General features: G+C 43.4%; 2 protein-coding genes across 2 annotated transcripts in view; both read left to right on the top strand.

Moving 5' to 3' along the window:
• The window catches only part of LOC106652588, a 221,109-nt gene that overhangs the window by 54,617 nt on the left and 145,166 nt on the right, over positions 1-21,326 (top strand). The gene's annotated exons all lie outside the window — the stretch shown is intronic.
• LOC106652121 (zinc finger protein 540-like) lies at positions 14,305-16,234 on the top strand. The gene is made up of 4 exons (XM_014370911.1): positions 14,305-14,339; positions 14,413-14,524; positions 14,601-15,140; positions 16,223-16,234. The coding sequence occupies exons 1-4, from the start codon at positions 14,305-14,307 to the stop codon at positions 16,232-16,234; spliced, it is 699 nt and encodes a 232-aa protein (XP_014226397.1).

Raw genomic sequence — 21,326 nt, forward strand, 5'->3', positions numbered from 1 at the left:
TGTGTGTGCAGAGCTGCAGTGGAAAACGTTAGATAGATAAATGAAGATAGATAGAGTATCTAGTCGTAGTCGAAGCTTGTCTGAGGTGATAGTAGCTTTTGCGCCGCTCGCAATATACACATATATATTCCATAGTGCTGCTGCACATGCATGCACACCCAGAGAGAGAGAGAGAGAGAGAGAGAGAGAGAGAGTCACGGGGGCCACCACTGACGCCGTGGCATGCACAAGCGAGAGAAGTGACGATAATAATGTACTTGTCGGGGGACGAGCGCGGGGGGGCTCGACTCCACAAGCGCGTATAGGTGTACCTATATAGTATAGGTAGAGGCTCAGGGGGTAGGTATAGGTACGAGCGCAGCGCACGAGGCAAGTTTCCCCGGCTCCGACGCGAGCGAAGCTACTACCACACACACCTATGCGTATATACGAGGGCGTTAATGGGCATCGCGTGATATCGTGTACATATATACGAATATATGCCGTATATATAAGCGAGAGGGAGGGAGAGAAGGAGAGAGGCTTGCTCGTCATTAGATACGAGCCTCTTAATGGAACCGATCGTCATTAGCGCGCACCTGTATACCTATATACGGCGAACACACAGCCTTTGCCGCGCGTCCCATTACGCAGCTCGTATACTCACACACAGGTATACGCGTGCATTTGAGAATTCGTCAAGAAAACATCCTACGTATATACGTACGATTAATCGCGGCACGTATGCATTATATACATCTTTAATCGAACGCGCAGTGGATAAAATCGCGAGTGCGTACGAATTATTGCGTGCCTGTAAAAGCTCTATATATATACTGTGTACGCCACACATAATATACTTGGCGTATTTGTACATACGGATAATACGAGGAACGTGTAGCAGACCACAGCGCAACACGCTGTCTCGCGTGATTCCGGCCGATAAAGTTTCTCTGCTCGCAAATCCCCTTGTACCCATCCCTCCCTCGCAGCTTTTGAGCCAAGCTCAATTTTCGAAAAGTGGCCCTCGTTTATGCGCGCGCAAGTCCAAGACGTTGTATCGTGACTCTAAATATATGTATACAATTTGAGCGGTGCAGTCGGGGAGAGGGGTGTAGGTTAACAGCAACGAAGATTCTTCTTGCAGGAGATATCGTATACGTGGGCGATGTATAGCGACGGTGAGCGCGCACATGGTATACCAAGGGGTTCGTTTTTAGGGAAAAGATAAGTTGCTGGGAGGTTTTTCCTTCTCTCTGCTTTATTCTGCGCGCGGGCTTACATGTACAAGGATGCCTTCGACTTTGTTGTGTGTATATGACCGCGATCGATTAACAAATCGAACTGCCTTTATAATGCTGTTTTATTTGACATGGTAAACATGTTGCTTGACATATTTTTGAAAAAATTCCAATTTGGATAATTTTTGGTATGAAAAACCATATGCATATCAAATTATCATCACCATATACAAAAGAAAAATTCTGGCTAATTCCACTTAATGAGCTCTTATAGAAACATTCAACATTAATGATGGTCTATTTCAATTATGTTACAAATGTTCAGTGACTTTAGATAAGTTCTCATCCACTCTAAGCTTCCACCGCTAGGTGGCTAGTACCTTTATATCTGAAAACCAGCTAGTAGTAGAGTCAATATAATTGTATAAGTCAAAGCACGATTTTCAAAACTGATAATATCGAAGCTATTCTTCGCTATGCTTGAAGCCGGCTTTCACCGGTAGATGGCGAATATCATTGTCTATAAATCTGCAAGTGGCAAAGTAAAAATATTTGTATAAGTCAAAGCATGGTTTTAAAAACATCAACCTCGGCTCCTTCAAATAATACTAGTAGCGATATTACGCATACTACCAGATATTAGACTACTAGTAGATGCTAGTAGCGTTATTATAAGAATAGACGCAGATAGTGTCAGTGGCAAGGCACGGATTACAGTTGCTAATAACGAAAAAAATTGAAGATATTAATCACCTACATTAGCTTCAGATTACTCAAAAACAAAAAGTGTGTTTGAAAGGTAATTTGCACAACTTTTATTTAATCAAAAAAAGTCATTGAAAAGCAAAAATATGGCCTTAGTAGGTAAATTTCAAATTTTAATAGTTCTTTCATGACTAAGAAACTTTTTAGATGTCCAAAAACTAACCATAAAATCGGAAGAATCGTCTATATACACTCGGCAACAAAATTATCGCAACAAAAAAATTCATCAAAATTTTGTCGATTTTCAAATGCTTCTATCTTGGGCTAGATTTATCGTATCGACACGCTTTTTTTTTAATTTCTTGAAAATTTTGTCCTCTTTAAATCCATATAAATTAAGATAAGACTTGAGTTAATGTTGAGTTACCAGTAGTATTTGAGCGTGACCCTAAAAATTACTGAAAAAATGACTGTTTGAACGTGTACCAGTACCACAGTGATTTTTTTATCGAAATCTAACATACACCATCGCAAAGTGCTCTTTTTTACGAGTAATTTAAAAAAAAAGACCTCTCTACGATTTTTTTAACGCCCTGTAGGTCGATTTAAAGGTACGGTTTACGTACGCAAAATGCCCAGAAAATCGTCTTGATTTCAGTTAAACGGGGGATTTTACGTACTTTAAATGGTATCTTCTAAACGACCTACAGGGCGTTAAAAAAATCGTAGAGAGATCTTTTTTTTTTAAATTACTCGTAAAAAAGAGCACTTTGCGATGGTGTATGTTAGATTTCGATAAAAAAATCACTGTGGTACTGGTACACGTTCAAACAGTCATTTTTTCAGTAATTTTTAGGGTCACGCTCAAATACTACTGATAACTCAACATTAACTCAAATCTTATCTTAATTTATATGGATTTAAAGAGGACAAAATTTCCAAGAAATTAAAAAAAAAGCGTGTCGGTACGATAAATCTAACCCAAGATAGAAGCATTTGAAAATCGACAAAATTTCGATGAATTTTTTTGTTGCGATAATTTTGTTGCCGAGTGTATTATGAACCAGAAAAAAAATTACTCCTTCACTATTGCTGCTGCTGCTGCTGCTGCTGCTGCAGGCACTCGGACTGTTAAATAGTAGTTTTCCAATTACAAGTGGGCGGCGGAGGTGCCCTTACCCCCACTTGTAAGATAAATTTATACAATTTAATAATTTAATTTCGTTTCAGTACCCTCGAGAGCGCTGCAGTAGCAGCTACTCCGTTTGATATATCTGCACGTATAAGTTATTCTAGTCAATTTGAGCGATACCCCTCTACATTTGAAGAATCCAATAAATAACGCGGTCCCTTGACTATATCATGGCATCGACGTGAAGGGCCGCTTATATACGCGTACACGTCTTCATGTATAGTCATCGTCGTCGTAGCTCGTCCCCAAATGTAAGTCGACCGCGCAGCAGCAGCATCAGCAGCAGTCGCACAGAGAAGCCGTACGCAGTGCAGCAGTGTCGGAATAAGAAGAAAATCGACGAACCGATCGGCTTTTGTCTTATCAATCAATCGTTCAAACGTCCGACCTTTTTTTGGGGTTATCTAGCTTCTCCATCAGTCTTTTGTCTCGATTTTTCCCCTCTTCTTTTTGTCTTATACCGCATATATCTATTTATATATACCTGTAGCGGTGGAACATGCGATGGTATCCCCGCGCGTGTATAGCATCATCTCCTCCCGTCCTCTCCATTGTCAGAGCCGCCAAAAAAGCCAACGCGCTCGCGAGCGTTCCGAGATTTCCTTTTTGGCTTTGAGACTCTCTTTCTCTGTATAGGTGTGTGTGGGTGTGCTGTATACGCGTACCGCAAAGAGAAAGAGCGAGTTTCGAGAGCTTTTCTGTCTCTTTCATTTCTCGAGCACTAGCGGCAGCGGTTCTCTCTACTTTGGAGAACGTTTCTTTACTGGAGCCCGAGCACAGGCTAGAGTGAGAGCGAAAGAGGGAGAGAAGATATGTTGTTCGAGAGTATCTTGTCTTACATCACAGTCGCTTATCTTAGCGCTCGCCCTTTTATGCGTAGTTTCTCTTTCTTCGCGTATTATACCCACGTACATATATATAAAGCGGCTGAAAGCAGCTGTAGCTTTTACATGCGGATGTATTTATATATAGGATCGTACATACAGCAAGGCTGTGCTACAACCTATACGCAGCAATGGCAGTAACTAGCGTGAATTGAACCTGCGCCCTGTTTAAAGGGTCGCAACGAGCTTTGCTTTTCTATTACTTTACGCTGCGGCACTTATCTTCAATTTCATTACTGAGCATCGATTATTAAAGGGAGACAATTTTTTTTCTCTGTTACAGGTACGTGCGCGGCACGAGTTACAGCTTTGTGCGCGCCTAATTCACCCACTGCACGGGACACGGCACGTTCCACAAAAGCTCCATTCTCGTAAGTTAAGGCCTCGTGGTGCTCAAAACGAACAAACGCGCTCTCGCGTCTGTATAATATAGCGTGGCTTTATTATTATGCTCTTCGGGGCGTATATATACTTGTTACTAATAATAAATACAAATCCTTACGACTTTCTAAAGTTTTAGCGCACTTCTTGGCCTTATATAGTTTGAACGAGAAAAAGTCTTTATTCGCAAACTTGGCTCTGACAAAAAGTTTCGTTCCGCAGCAGCCTGAATGAAACGGAGTAAAAAAAAGAAAAGAAAAATAAGAAAAAAAAGACAACAAGGAATCTCTGGACAAAAGAATCGATGTAATAATTTTTTTGTTATTTTTCCTCAAGGCGCGTAATATGTCTTTGCGAGAATACGGAACACCGTATATATATAGCGAATCTTTCGGAAGAGAGATATGCAAATAGCTGCTAGCCCGGGTTAATTTACTATTTAACGGCTTTTCTTGAACAAGTACTGCTAACACTCACACGCACATAGACAGACACGTAGCTACACACGTGTCGGTTTGTTTTGAACTTGCAAGCTACGCAGTTGAGTATTCTCCGGTACATAAATGCACATGGGTACGCGTGTGGGTGCACGCGCGAGTTTTCGACATAGTCTCTATCTCTCTCACTTGCTGTGTGTGTGTGTGTAGCTGTGGGTGTGTAGCAGAACTTCCACGTGACTTCCACTAAATTAACCCCGTAAAAGTTAGCAGGCAAGTAATTAGATTCTCTAGACGCCGGACTTTGACGGCATCTTGCTCTCTCTCTATCTCAAGCGAGGGGTTAGAGCTTTCTCTCATTCTGCAAGCTCAGATTAATGGCCAAAGAGTTCGAAAAGAAATCCCAAGGAGACACAAGATGTGAAAAATTGAAAGGAGAGAAAAAGAGAGAACGAGAGAGAGAGAAAAGGCACGAGAACTGCTCGAGTTTGAAGAGCGATATTGAAAAAATGAGAGAACGATCATCGTGAAAAAGCAGCGAGAAATGGAGGGAAATGTCGAATGAATCAATTTTTATACGAGCCAAGATTGATGGGTATTGAATTAGCGCGGAGAGTCCAACATCGTTTTTTTTCTCTCTCTCTTTCTCAAATTTAGTACAGCCGAACAAAGGCATTTTCGTTTTTCACCGATAAATGCCGAAAGATTTTTCTCCTCGAATAAACTAATTCATTTTGCGGAGAGTCAGAAACACGCGTGGAATAGCCGCGTGAACTCCCCTCCATGAAAATGCAGTTATACGTAAATAATAAGAGAAAGTGCCTCGCGGCTGGATTTCATACATGGATACGGCACGTAATGTGCCTATACCTACTACCTCCATAGCACGAGCATCAAAAAGTTCTTTTATCGTGTGTGTTATAGTCGAAATCCCGTCGAGACAAATAGCATTAGTGGTAGTAATAATACTACGAGGCAGGGTCGTTGTCCCTCGTGTTCTAATTAAGCCTCTGCTGCAAGACACGTTGCTGCTGTTGCTCCCTTACCCAAAAGGAAGCTAGGATTATTACTTGGGGGTTGGCCCCCTCCGCTCTCCTACACCTCACCTTCTGCTCCGGGAAAGTACTCGTCGTTTTTGGCTTTAGTCCAAAACCCGAGCATGTGACGACACGGGGCGCGCGCGCTCTCTACGCCGTTCGGTGTATAAGCGATTTTAAGCTGCTGCTGCTGTTGCAAGAGCTTGCGCTAGGAGCAAAAAAAAAAGAAACTTTCGTAAGAAGAAGTTTTGCTACACAGAACGCGCGCGCGCGTGCGAGAGCCTGGACATGTGTTGCTTATGGAAGATTGTTTCCAAATTGAGATTTGGCCGTTTATGAGATATCTGCGGACTTTGAAAAATCGCACAAAGTTTCTCGCCGCTGTTGCCCTCCCTTCTGGAGCTTTATCGAATTTTATACCGCCCGCTGCAACCCGAGGTTTTATATCGGCGCGCGCGAGGATATGGCCTAATAAAATAATAACGATATCCATGTCATTTACCGCACAAGCACGGCTGAAACTTGTCACGAAGAGAAAGAGAGAGAGAGAGAGAGAGATAGAAGAAAGAAAGAGAAAAAAGGTGCCGGTGAAACCGATCCCACGCGTGACACGTGAGCTCGTGTATCGTGTCGATATATACCAGGCTCTCTGCGAGCTGGGCAAAAGTGGACGCGCACTATCGAATTTCCGTTTTATTTTCGACGCGCCCCTTTCGGGTTTTCGACACTCTTCGCGCTCTTCGAGCCATATCCGACAGATAGAGAGTAAAGAGAAGAGAGAGAAAGAGAGAGAGAGAGAAGAGAGGTGAGGGTGTACAAGGTGAAAAATGCCATTGCCTATTCCATGTGCCCTGTCTTATCTTTTTAATTTACGACTATTGGCTGGGTGGGTTGCTACTGCTGCTACTGCCTCGGTTCTCTCAACACGTTATCATGGCAATTGATTCGGACTCTCGCGAATGCCGCAGACTAGCGGGGGGTCCAACAAGCCTCGCTCCTCTTCTTCTTTTTTTATTTTTATACTTTTCTTTATTTTCGCAGAGAGATACTCGGGGCGAAGTGCCGATAACAAAGACGTCGACTCGACATCGGACGTTTTAATTAAAAAAAAAGATTTTCAGCTTGGCACGCGCGCGTACACATCTATATAATGTGTATATCTCGATGCATAAACTTTCGGAGCTCGGCATTTCTACGCGGTGTGCATTACGACTTTCTCGCTTAGATTACTCACGCGCGCAGCTATATAGTAGCTGTGTATATTACGTTTACATTCTCGCGCGTATACATATACGCATACACGCAGTTAGTCGCGGAGTTCGACAAAGATAGCGTATTATACTGTACGCATATATAGTGCGTCACTTATAAGCGTATACGACGCGCGCAATATGAATCGCTTCGGCGTACGTAGTTTGATAAGCTCGCGAGCGCGAGACAGAGAGAGAGAGAGACTTGCTCGTCGCGTAGCATTCACCCCCGCGTACGCTTAATAATAATATACGTGATTTGTGCGCGTAATCGCGTTATAACGTTACGAACGGTGTATACAGGTACGAGATCGAGTGGCACGTGTACAATGTGTATAATATGGCACGGCGCGGGAGTACGACGAAGAGCTGCGGATGGATTATTTACGCGCGCGCCCACTCGCGATTATTTATTAGCCCGATATCCACGCGCACGCGCACTTGCGCTTAATTGTGTATAAAACGAAAAGCTTGCGTACGGGCTGATTTTCAGTCAACTCGCGAGCGCGTACCACCCCCGAGTTTATACCTCCCTCCGCGAGCGCTTGAAAAAAAAAGCTCTGCACGCCGCGTAAAAGAGAGCCACATAGTCGTATACGATCGGAATTACTCGATGTAACGAGGATCTCGCGCTCGTGGGACGAATGCTGTTTAGGTAATTGCTGATTAGCGGCTAACGCGCACATACACCTATAATAAATACACGTACACAACGCTCGCACACAGTCGAATCCCAGCTCTGTGTCTGTCTGTGTATATATGGCACATCGAGATTCTCCGCTGCTGCTGCTGATTGGTCTTGTTAGCGCGCCCACCTCGCGCGGCTCGCTAATGACGAAAGGACACGCGCGCACAAGCTCGTTCGCCTCGCCTCGTCTGGCCTCTCTCTCTGTCTGTACTATACTATAGATATATAACATGCAAACGATATATATAGGTATATATGTATATTCTGGTACGCAGATACAGTTTATATATAACGTGCTATATATATCAAGCTTGTGCAGCCGGTGTGCGTTGTGTGTAGCGAGTGTGCAGAGCAGAGCAGAGCAGCAGAGAGAGAGAGAGAGTTTCTAACTCGCTTCTCTCGAAGCTCCGGCGTGCGCGCGCGAGAGCTTCGCCGCTGCCGCCGTTGCCGTTGCTGTTGCTGCTTTGTCTAATACTCGGAGATTTAATGAGCATCAGGCAGATGTTGCGCATAGCCGGCGTAATTATACACGTACGCGCGGAGCTCTTGATCTATATACAATGTGTGCGTGAGTCTGTGTGCGTCGGGTGTGTATATCGCTCGGCAGGCATAAACACACAACTGACAGTGAGATAGAGAGAGAGAGCGAGCAGTACTGAGGCTAGTTGCTTGCTATTTCGCTGCTATAGTTATATCGTACATTATACGCTCGTGCGGAGCATGGAGCGAGCAAGCAAGAGAGAGAGAGAGAGAAACAGACTTTGTTGCCGTCGCTGTTGCGCTCACCACTCCCCAGCAGCAGCACCACCACCAACGCTGACGCGTCGAACAGTCAATTCAGTATTCTGGCCTCGACAAACGCAGACATCGAGTTCTATTACGCGTTAACAAGTTTTTCCAGCGCAGCTCTCGACGCGCTCGAGAAACTAGTCAGCGAGAGAGCCTATTGCCATCGAGACGTCGAGGCGAGGCAAGAGAAGGAGAGCGAGAGCGAGTTTGACGTTCAACGTTTATTCGATGAGTTACGATATTGAATTGTCGAGCGGTATAATGTATACGCAGGGTTACACATTTGCATGTGCGGATATCCAAGTTGCCGCTTAACTCGCAAAACCGAGCTTGCGAATTTTCAAGTTTACGTTAACGTGCTATTACAGATATATATCTCGGGGCGAAATTTTGACTCGGGGGAAAGGGGTATAAAGAGATCGGACGATTAACCTTTGACCGATTGCTTACAAAACGATAAATGGCTGTCGGTTCGTTCGCGCGTATACACAATCTATACCGGTATGTACACGATATATACGTACAGCATGCTGACCACTCGCGTATTCTAGCCGATACTTCACGCCTATATCCCTTCGAAATCTCACCTCTTCAAAAAGTTCCGGAAATAAAAAACGACCTCGTATACAGCAGCACACATGCACACCCCCACACACACCTCGATACGCCCACAATGAAAAGCAGCACGAGTGAGCCTGGACGGAAAGGCAGAAGTAAGGTAAAAAAAAAGGGGGGAAAACGAAGAGCCCGAGAATAGCAACGAAACTATACACGAGAGCGAGGAGCAGCAGCAGCAACGCCTAGGCAGTCCTTCGAAGTTTGCCATAGAGGAGAGGCGCGCACGTGACGACAAGCTCTGAGCTCGCAGTAGCAGCCATGCTCTGCTTTGGCTTTCCCAGCACGCATTGACCGCTTGAAAAGTTTCCCTCGCTCGCTCGCGCGCGCCCGGCTATACTACTACTATCCAGACTGGACAACGTAAATATTCATCGGTTTTCTCGCCTCTCTCTCAGTGCAAAAGCTCCAGAGCAGCTATACTAGTCTGTCTTCCTTCTCCTTCTTCTTCGTCTCTCTCTCTTTCTCTCTTTTTCGGTCGCAAACCCCGGTCAGCGCGCTATAGGCTAGAGTTGTGTCGGTCGATCCACTTGTAAAGAAATGTAAACGAGTGTTTTTGTGTCCGGAATCACGCACGACAGGACGCGGTAGACGGCTACCGAGGTGTCTGCGTGCCACGCGGCGCATTTCTCGAGCCCCTGCTTTTCTGTATGTATACTATATAGGCCGCGCGCGCGCTTGAAAGCAAGAAAAAATTACATTTCAAAACTTCTCTCTCTCTGACGCTCGACTGTGTGGCAGCGCACCAGCGAGCTTGCGAGCTTTTTGCGACTAATGCGACCGCATGAATCTGACCTCCAGCAGCAGCAGCTGGTGTATATGGACTTAGCTATATACGTAGATATTATAATAACACACACACACACCCTCTCGATACATATGCCTAGGTAATATTCCATCGTGGTCGAAAATCAATCGAGCTTGCGCCTCTTTGATACAGTCTCAACAGTAATCTAATAAAGACCCTCTCTCTACCACTCTCTCTCGAATCTCATCACTCCGTCGAGTATCAAATATCTATATCCCTCGAAGGCTCTGATTTACCGCTCTAGGCCTATACCTATATGTATGTGCGCGCTGCGCAGAGCGAGCTCTATATACCTATACCATTAAAAGACGCGCGAGTGCCTCTCGAGTCCGCAAGTTCCTTGCCGCTCGCTTAAAAGCCTCGATAGAGATCAAGGTAACCATTAGCGCGCCCTCCGCTCCTTCTCGCGCAGGTATATACAATAAGCATCTCATTATTGATCTATATCCATTATAATAACAACAACAACAGCAGCGACAACAGCAACAATAATAATACATATAAAGCTCGGACCCGACACGAGCTTGCAGGGAGTTGGCCGCGTAATTAACTTGGGCTTGCCTAATAATAGCTCGAACCATGCATGTGCGTATATCGTGTATATACGCACTCTTACACACGAGCACTCGCACACACGCACATAGCGGTATATCCGCACACGTGCGTGTATTTAGTAACGGCGCTGTTGAAGCGTGCCAAGTGTCTCTTGGGAAATCCGATAAGCTAGACGCGCGCGCACACGTATACGTATACATACACACATTGTGCAGGATCGATGCAGTAGTGCATGCATCTTTCGTACGTGTGTGTAAGTGTCTGTCTGCTGTATGTGTGTGAGTGCGCAGTACGCTCCGCAGAATACTGCGTGCTAATCACGTTTATGCGAGCGAGAGAGAGTTGTGCATCAGGTGCTCGCGAGAGGTTCGCCTCGACCTCCCAACAAAGTCCGAAAGGAGCTTTAGCGTTCGCCAGCTGTTGGTCAGTATACTTGTAAGTAATAGCTCACACCGGACGAATAGAAATATTCTCTCACGAGTTTATTTCTCAACTAGATTGCGTATTCGCGACATTTTGATCATGTGTGCCATACAAGCTCTGTCGCTCGTCACACCCACCCACGTGGACGTACGCACACCCACTCGCAACTTGTAATATGTACAAAGTATATATAATATATCGAGGCGCGCACACGAGTACGTACGAAACGTTACAATAAGCTTGAAGTTTCGCGCCAAGTTTATAATATAACTTTTGCCAGAGAGGGTGAGAGAGAGAGATGGCTCACAGCAGCAGTGAGACTTTATATACATGCCGCTTCTCAGCTGCTCAGAGCGACGTGGAGCGCCGTGCCATTCATTCGAGCTTATACTTACTTTTCCGAAGAAGAATTTAAAATTCTCGAAAGTACAAGAGCTTCTCGCGCGCGAGCTAGCTAGCTAGCGATTCTCGGTGCGTATTTCGCTCTCGCGCGCGGGCGCGCGTGCACGACGTCTAATATACTTTTAAGAGCTACTTTGACAAATTTTCAATGGAAAACACGTAGATTCATTCATATCGGGCACAATGCATGGACGAACTTTCAGACTCGCACACTCGTGCGAATTTACAGACTTATATATAATAATAAAGATTTACGTGACCGGTCGCTCTGAGTGCAGTCTCGCGCAAAAACGCTTTTTCATATTCGCTCGAGTATGTGTCGAGAAAAAATATTTTTTTCTACGCTCGAACGGGGGTTTTTTTAATCGAAAATATTAAAAATTAAAAAACACCTCGTGGGAACGTCGTCGATGATATTGAATTATATATTTCCTCGAGTATACGTGATTCGAGTATAGGAATGAGCAATTATAACGGCAACAAGAAAGAAAGTAAGAAAGAAAAAGAAAACAACGGAAGCCATAGAATCAAGCTGTGCTTGCGACAAATAATAAAAGCTTCATCAACACACATATACAAACGTGCCCGCGAGAGCCAAAGTTAACGGCTATAACATGGAAGTATATAGCTCTGGTAGGGAGTAAGCAGCGCACAAGAAAATAGTTCAAATAGCTCGGACTCGTACATATCTATACTGGCAAGCGCACACATACAGACCCACTGGTTCTTCCTCCACTGGCATTATAGATATATGTAACTAAAGCATCGGCCTTTTTCCATCCATATAAAATATATATCTATACAGCACACGTGCGCGCAGCTAGAGCAGTCTGCACTGCAAGCTCGCACACATATATATATAGCCCTTGATGGGGAGCGGCTGCTGCTACTGCTACTCCCACGAGAACTACGTTCGTGGTCGGAGCTGCTAACGTCCGCAGTACAAAAAAAAATGCGAGAGAGAGTGAGAGAAAAAGAAGCGTACCTGCAGTTGGCTGACTGCAGAAAGAAAGTTACCTACGTGTACGTACGCAGACATGCAGTATACGTGTATGTGTGTGTGTGCACGCGGGTCAAGCGAGATTATACGCCTGAGATTAAATGGCCGAGCATTGTGTAAAGAGGAGGAGAGCCAGCAGAAGCACAGCTGACCTTTTTTGTGAGCGCGCGCGCGAGTAGACTATTTTAAATGAGTTATCGGAACGGTTCGGTTTGCTTGGCTGCATGTAACGTATGGAGAATCGCGATCCCGAGATCGTTTGACCGCCTGACCACCGCACCGCTGGCTGGCTAGCTTTTTTGTGTCACTCGAGCTTGCGAGAGCTTTTATGAAAGATATGTCTCTCTCTCTCTCTCTCTCTCTCTCTTTCTCTTCTTGCCGTCACATGTAAAGAAAAATGTTGGCTCCGTCGCAGAGTTAGCCCCCACGCTCAACGACGGAATATATATTCGTCAAAATTTATTCCTACGTCGAGACGAGTCGCTGATGGAGCTCTTTACAAATATCACTCGCCCGAAACTATGCGAATGTGTGAGTTTACATAACGAGACGAGTAGTTGCAGCATAACTATATACGTATACGAATATGACGCAGCGAGCGAAAGCTCACTCGAGGCCTGTGGAGCGTAACCGTTCTCTCTCCCTCTCTTACGCGGCCGCGCGGCCGTGTTATTGCTCTATATACGCGCGTGGCGTGTGTTGCTATTAGCATGTTTGTTTATTTGTTCGTTCGTTGCGCGCCGTTCTGTGCACGCGGCAGAAGTACGTGTAGCACAGCACACCCATACACATACACGCACACACACACACGCGCATATATATTTGTTATATTAGCAACGATACGAAACATTGACACACACGAGTGCACCCGCATATACAATGGAAAGGACGAGAAACTAGCTCTCACTCTCTTGCTCTCCCTCTCTCGCTCTCTACTGCTGCTGGCCCATCTGGCCAACTATACACAATATACACGTAGAGGCAGTTCGCAAGCTATATCTGGGGGACGTGGGCTTACACACAAGCCCATTGAGTATTGCCATATAGGGTATCCAATCGTAACATAGACAAACATTACCTCGCTGCGCTACGCAGAATTAATACTGTTGCTGCTATTCCTGCTGCTAAAATGTATATATACCGCACATACGCAGTAGTGGAGGCAGTTAATAGAGGCTCTCCTTCTATATTGAAAATGTGTGTATTGCTTGCGAAATAAGTTGACGGGTCGTACGCTTTATTGTCGCATCCGCCCCTCGAGCATCTTTGTAAATTTACTGTCACTGAAAAAAGAAACGGGTAACTGTTACTTTGAATCGTGGCATTGCTATCGAAAACTCCTGAGTAGTGATTACTGGGCGACTTTAGGCAAAACCTGGACTGCTTTTTTGCTGTCCAGATCCATCTAATCAAGTTCAATCTAGTTTCATCCTCGAAAAATGCATGAAACTTCGTTACAGTGTCAGCTGATACCTCCTAAACTTTTTTAATGGACCGTTAAGTCAAATGCATCATCCAAATGTATTTTGTTCTAAGATGAGTAAATTTAGTTCAATGAGGTTTCAGTTTATTTGATGGACCACTGGCCACAATCGCTAATTTAAGCTAAGCATAAGATCTACTTGTACTACTTATATGTAAAATTAAATGAAATTTATTATCAATTTTTAATTATTTTTAATAAATTAATTGTACTTTTAATTTCTTTCTTTCATTTATAGAAAAATGATTATTTTAAATTTGGAAGATGAATAATTTTATTTCTTCAAAAATTTGTAATAATTTAGTGTTTTTTCTACATTACTTTGATTAATTTTTATAGCATGATTTGTATGATTTGGATTTAATTTAATATGGTTGAATTGATTTGGAATATTGCAGGAAACATTAATAGCTGCTGAAATTCGAATCGAAAAAGATGGAGTCGAGTAGTATATTCAACTGTGCTGTCAAGTAATTTTTTATTTTATAAAAAAAAGTTAAATTATATTATATAATAGCATAATATTAAATCGTATTATTTCAGAGTGAAAAACGAACCTTGCGATGTGTCGCTTGCGGAAAACTATTGTAAATCAATTGACAAGACACCCAATACTAATGATGTTCAATGTTCGAAGTTTCTGCTAGAAAATACTGTAAGAGTTAATATGCTATTATTATCAGTCAAAAATATTTATGAAAGTTTTTAGTCACTTGTAATTTTATTTGCAGACCAATAAGCTGCAAAAATACGAGGAAACTTATGAAGCTGAGCTTGAAAAAATGGAAATAGATTTCGAATGTAAAGATGTAAAGCTTAACGTGGACTCATTAATTTTCAAGAACAGACAAAAGACAATTAAAGTTGAAACTGCAGCAGTAGTAAAACAAGAATTTTGTGGTGATAACGCTACAAAATTGGTCACAAAGCTTGACTGCGAGCTAAAAAAGCAAAATAAAAAGAGAATAGTCACAAAAAAGTTAAACCGTAAACATAAACTCAAAAAAACAATTGCTACGATGCGTGGTGACATAACTCGAACTTGTGATAAATGTGATAAAACATTCACATCAAAATATTATCTCAAAATCCACATAGATTCGGTGCACAATGGTGTCACCTACGCTTGTGATAAATGTGATAAAACATTCACATCAAAATATTATATCAAAATCCACATAGATTCGGTGCACAATGGCGTCAACTACGCTTGTGATAAATGTGGAAAAACATTTACGTCAAAGGGTTATCGCAAACTGCACATTAATTGGGTACATGATGGTATTGGCTATACATGTGATATATGTAGCAAGAAATTTTCGTTGAAAAGTTCGCTTAAAATTCACATAAATTCAGTGCACAATAGTACCAAGCATGCATGCAATATGCGTAAAAAGACATTCGAAAGCAAGATAAATCTCCAATTCCATATTAAAACTGAGCATAGTGGTATTAAGTACGTCTGTGATGAATGCCAAAAAAAATTCAGAAGCAAGAATTGTTTCAAAAATCACATTGATTCAATGCATAATGGGATCACCTATACATGCGGTTTTTGCAAAAAGGCATTTCCATATAAAGTTTCTCTTCGAGATCATATTGATGCCGTGCACAATGGTACTGGACCTACTTGCGATATTTGCAAAAAGACATTTACAAGAAAATATAATCTTCAACTTCACATCGAGGCATGTCATTGTGGTATCACACATGCGATGTGTGCGGAAAGAAATTATCAACGAAGAGTCATCTCAAAACTCACACCAATGTAGTGCATAACACTATGAGGGTATGCAATATTTGCGAAAAGAAATGCTCATCTATGGATAACTTGAAAATACACAAGAAAACGGAACATAAAAAAATTACTCATGCATGTGATAAATGCGGAAAGTCATTTTCAAGCAAGTCTTATCTTAAAGTCCACATCAATAAGGTGCATAGTATGACCTTATAAATTTATAAAATTATGTTCATTAGTATACAAAATCGTGATATACGATCATGCAGTTAATCATATTTCCAATTTGAAATTTTTCTTTTTATAATATTATAAACTCCTTTGTTATTTCATTATGATATTTGTAAAAGTTATATCCAAGTTTTGAAAAAAAAAAAAAAAAAATCTTTTTCGGAGAAACCATGCTCCTTTTTCGAAATCTTGAAATAGAGGGGTTACACTTCTCGCAAGATACGTATACGAGTACTAAAGGAAATTGTTTCGGTACACGTTTTTTTACGGTGAACGTACAGCCTGATATCTACTGATTTGTCAAAAATCTTCGTTTTTTCTCCTCTGAAGTGTAAAATCTCGATTTTTTGAAACATATAAACCTTATTTCTCAATGCACAGGATGAAAGGTAAAGAGTTTTACTGTAAACCCTACAATGTCCTCGAAAACCGTTGTTTATTAATAAATAGTAAATGCATGGTAATTCCCGGCGGTAATCTCTTAACACTAATACTAAAAACGGCGCACTCTGATATAAAATATTTCAAGATTTTATATTAAGACTAATCGTGACCAAAATGTCTTTGCAATTTTGTTTTTATAAGAGGATTCAATGATTTAATAACGAGACTCAACATACCTCACACTTTTATTTACAAATATTGGAAGCCCGTCCATCTATTGGCTTAATTATTCTATACACTCAACGTATCGAGTAGCTACTACTCACCAAATCGAGCTATATTTTACTCGAATTTTGAGTAAGCAGCAACGTTTCGATTTTGTAGCTGCTGCTCGATTGTGTTTTCAGTCTACAGTATCAGATATATAATATAGATTTGTAAAAGTCAGCAATTTGGTAGTCAATTGTCTACGACGGAAGTCCTCGTTATCGCGCGTGTAACAGCTGCCGAATTGCCGTCATATTCGTAGAGAGAAAGAGACGCGCAACCGATTCATTCTCTCGAGGGTGCAACTCCATCGAATATAATAATAGTAATACTTGGGACTGGGGCAATGAAGACAAAAATTGAGAGAGAGAAAGGAAAGAGAGATGGAGAGCCCCAAAAAAAAAGGTGAAGAAGCTCACAGGTGAGCTTGCGAGCGCGCGGGCGGCCAGCCATTCTCTATATCCTTATAAAGTTTAAGGACATCGTTGACCTCCTTTTTCTTGCTCTCGCTCTCCTCCGATCTCGTTTTCGTCCCGTCGTCTCTTTTTTTTTTACTCGCCTAGAGGAAGCAGATTGAATTTCCCCCAAGCTGCATTCTTTCCCACTGTCTTTCTCTCTCTCTCTCTCTCTCTCTCTCTCTCTCTCTCTCTCCCTCTCTTTCTCTTGTCTTCCTCGTTCGTTTTTTTCCTCTCTGTCTCTCTCTCTCTCTTTTGCACACGAGTCCAACGACCTGTAAGAGAAAGAATATCAGCTGCGATGCGTCAATAGCGCAAGCAGGATCTCTCGTTATTAAATTTCGTCGTTAGGAGAGCGAAGCTACTACTACTACTACTACTACTATTACTACTACTACTACTACTACTACCACTGCTGCTGCTAGTACTCGTCTCGACGTTTTTAAGCACATCTTACTGTAATGTATATTCTCTCGGAGCTGCGCTGGAGCTTGCGCGCGCGACAAGGACGACGACTACGACGACCCCAGAGCGAGACGCAGAATGGAGAGATGAAGTAATAATAATAGAATGGCTTGTTACACACTCGAGCGCTTTTTTGCTGCTTCGTGCGCGTATATACACGCAGTGAAAAGGGGGGATAGAACTAGTTTATATACTGCGGGCGACGGACGCATCCAATCCGCGCGAGCCGGCCGTAGCGTCGACGAGCTTGCGACGTGCTTCATTTTTATCGAGATTAGCATCGATGTGCCGCGCGAACCCTGCGAGTATATTTTTATTTTCGACGGCCTAGAGAATCGAGAGCAATTTTTCCACGAAAAAAAGGTGCCGCTGTTCGACGAGTGTTATCGCTCCGGTATATCGATAAATACTTCGCGTGTGTGCGTGTGTAGTTATACGCAGCCGCGCGTAATTTTTTCAGGCTTTTTGTATGTTTTATTTTTCGACAGGAGCCAGTGTATAAATCTTCGAAGCAGATGCTAGAGATTAGATAAATCGAACGAACTTACACTCCTTACACGATTTCGCGTGTGAAACTTTATTAAAATGCGTCATATCTGCTGACGCGTACCGATTTTGAATGCTCTCGGCTCCTCGCATGAAGTGCTTTTTGGATGCCCAAATATTTTTGGCGCGCCCGCGAAAAGGCCATATCCAAAAATTCGTTCGCGAGATTAGATTTTTCCCCTCTCCCTCTATTATTATAGCTATATAGATCGCGTGCTCCGGGCGCGGTGATCGCGGCGGCAGTGCTGATGGTGCTCTCGACACGCCATTGTGCTCGAACGAGGGTAATTTTCGAAAACAATGGGTAAACGAACTGGCCGCACCACGCGTGGCTCTCTTGTGTTTTCCCTGCTGCCCGCCCGTCCGTCCGTCCACCATCGAAACGCTCGAGCGCGGCAAAATTGTGTGCGGGTGTGTAAGTGTGTACTGCTATACAAACTCGCGCGCCGCATAGAGAAATACAACACCCTTTCGCGCACACACAATACACACCCAACTTGGATGCGTAGACATATTCCCGGGGCTGGAAATTGGTCATTTTGTCGCGATAATTTCAGTATTTCCTGAGTTTTCGATCAGCGCATTGTTTCCTAAGAGCAATACGCGAGTGCCCTCGAGATGGAACATTATTGTTCCGCTTTTACGGCGTACACAGAGCTCGATTCACCGAGAAATTAGCTAGACGAACGACCCTCGAAAGTACACGTACGCATTGATAACGAAAAAAAAAGTAATGATGGATGTTGTCGTTCCGAGTCTCGTTCAATAATAAAACACGTGTGCGCGGGCGATGTTGATTCGGTCGCAGAAATTAAAAAATTCGGCGCACGCGAGACTTTTGTTTCGCCCACGCGCGCGTTTATTATGTATAATACAGAAAAGCAGTGGCGTACACCATGGTGGGGTTTATTTATATAATACCTAACGCACAAAGGTATAACTACTACTGCTACTAGGCGCGGAGCTCGGGCAGCCATAAATTCATTTTGCATACAGCGACGCATCACGAACAGCGTTGGGATATCTCTTATTCTTTCTCTCTGTCTGGCTATATACTATATAAGTATATAAAATGTGGCAGCATAGTCTGTATGCGTGCGTGCGTGCCTCAAAAAAGGATGAGGCCGGGGTGTATGCCGCACGAGTGTGTGTTTTGGAAATACCAGGCCAGTGCGAGGGCAGTACGGCAGAAAAAAAAATCACGACACCCTCGCGCTCGTGTTAGGCACTTTCTCGCGTATACGCATTAGCGTTTTCGTGTACGCAGACCCACACACGCATGCGTGCATGCCGCGCATCTCTCTCTATCTCTATACATATATCGCGAGTGGCCAAGGGCCATAAATATCCTTGCTAATTGCCGGCGACTCGAAATAAATCCTCGCGCGGAAATGCTTAGAGCCCTTTTAGTATGCGCACTGGGTATACCGCATACATAGACACACACACTCGCACACATTGTGTGTGTGTCTATGTGTATGTGTGGGTGTAGAGTACGGTCAGCTCTTGGATATAAGGACTCACTCTTATTTCTTTTTTTTTCATTTTTTCCACCCCGTGTAAGAACGTGCTGGGAAATAGAGAGTAAGGTAGATCTACCGACGCGGGCGCGCTGTGACTCACTGTATATAGCTATATTGCGTTGTATATATGCGGTTTCGTTTGATATTTTCCGCGCTGCCGCCACCGCTACTGCTGCTGCTACCGTTGTTGTTCTGTACATATATATGAAAGTCGCTACCGTTGACCGCGTCAACAGGATATAGGTGCAGATGTCTTTGTTTGACATTTTTTCATACTGCCTCTTTTTTCTCTCTCTCTCTCTCTCTCTCTCTCTCTCTCTCTCTACACACATGGCATATATACCGAAAAGAAAACTACACGCGAGGTGCGGAATAGTAATACGAAACTCGTGCCTGTGTATATACAGCGCGTAGGTGTGTACGTTTCGTACATAATATGCTTGCCGTTTGACACATGGATGGAATTTTTTTGTACCTCGTAAATAAAAGCTGTGCTTGCGGCTCACGGCTTGTATGCATAAAATAACTCGTTCGCTTCGTGAATACTGTATATATACCTACTACTATACTTGTCGCGCATGCACAATTATAATTTCAGAAAGCGAGAAAACCGCATTGCAACAAAGTCGAGGCGATAGTGTGGCGAAACAATGAAAACTCGGCAAAAAAGATGAAAAAACTGAGAGGGAGAGAGAGAAAGAATTATACGCGGCCAAGGTGTGACTATGCAGCTGTGCGAGTAAGAGCTTTTTCAAGGGGCGCGCGCGCGCGCCCGCTCGATTCAAAAGCAGATTACCACCAGTGGTAGTCGCACGCGCGCGTTGAGAATAAAGCGATCTCTTAAAGAGTGGTTTGTTCGCGACGCTATCTATCCGATCTAACTCCTTCCGTCTTTTTCTTTCTCTGTGCCGCAGCAGCAGCGGCAACAGCAGCAGTAGTCGTCGTAGTCTCCGTCATCCTCCTTCCAAAGCCTCATTGTCCGATCTCATATACCCGAGCAACAATGAATAGTTGTGTAGCGAGCTTTTCAGCACCGCATCCTTTCTTACTTCTCTACTTCTTTTTACCACTTTCCTCTTTAGTCTTGCGGCGGAGTTGGAGGGGATGGAGAGCGAGAGAGAGAGAGAGATGCTCGACTATATTATATACTGCAGCAGCCGCGAGAAGTTCCAGTAAAATGGCAAGCAATTTTTTTTTCCTCATCGTTCACGAGCCAGAGAGAGTGTATACATACTGTCACACTTTCCGCCGAACTTTCTCGCGAAAGAAAAATGAAAGAGAACCACACACCCACACACACAGTTGGAAGCGTGTAGTGCCGTATTTAGCTTTCTTTTCTCCCCATTCCGCGGCCATTTGCCGCGAGTAAGTGAGTAGCCATTGTGGCATGTTTTTCGTTTCGAAAAAGGAAAAGCGATGGAAAAACGAGAGAGCAGCGATATGTTTTGTCGCGCAACTCGTTGGGTCAATCATAAATCAGTGTCAGAAAAATAGGGCATATATTCATTAATATAACGGACTATCTCGGCGATCCTTTCCTTAATTGTCTTTGCTGGAACGTACCCTTGATTATTGTGCTTTTATAGGGCAGCAATTGCAGCGCGATTAAACCCCAAAGCGAATAAATCTCCCTCGATACAAATGCATCGACGTGCGCGCTCTCGAGGTATAATCGTAGTATAGGAGCAGGATACGGAATAGATGCTGCTGCTTGCATTGGTATGTAAGTGAACGGCGTGACGGGCTACAAAGTAAGACAAAGCGACAGAGATTTTGAGATTTAAATTTCAGTTATTTTAGACGAGATTACGGTGAGAGAGAGAAGGGGGAAGAGAGACCGAGAGC

The sequence above is a fragment of the Trichogramma pretiosum genome, unplaced genomic scaffold (genome assembly GCF_000599845.2).
Source record: "Trichogramma pretiosum strain Unisexual culture from Peru unplaced genomic scaffold, Tpre_2.0 scaffold44, whole genome shotgun sequence".
In the NCBI taxonomy this organism is placed as follows: domain Eukaryota; kingdom Metazoa; phylum Arthropoda; class Insecta; order Hymenoptera; family Trichogrammatidae; genus Trichogramma; species Trichogramma pretiosum.

Excerpts from the sequence above, each read along its gene's own strand:
- LOC106652121 (XM_014370911.1), top strand. The coding sequence starts at position 14,305 with ATGGAGTCGAGTAGTATATTCAACTGTGCTGTCAA. Across the intron at positions 14,340-14,412 it reads ATATTCAACTGTGCTGTCAA|AGTGAAAAACGAACCTTGCG; the intron begins GTAATTTTTTAT and ends GTATTATTTCAG. Across the intron at positions 14,525-14,600 it reads AGTTTCTGCTAGAAAATACT|ACCAATAAGCTGCAAAAATA; the intron begins GTAAGAGTTAAT and ends TTTTATTTGCAG.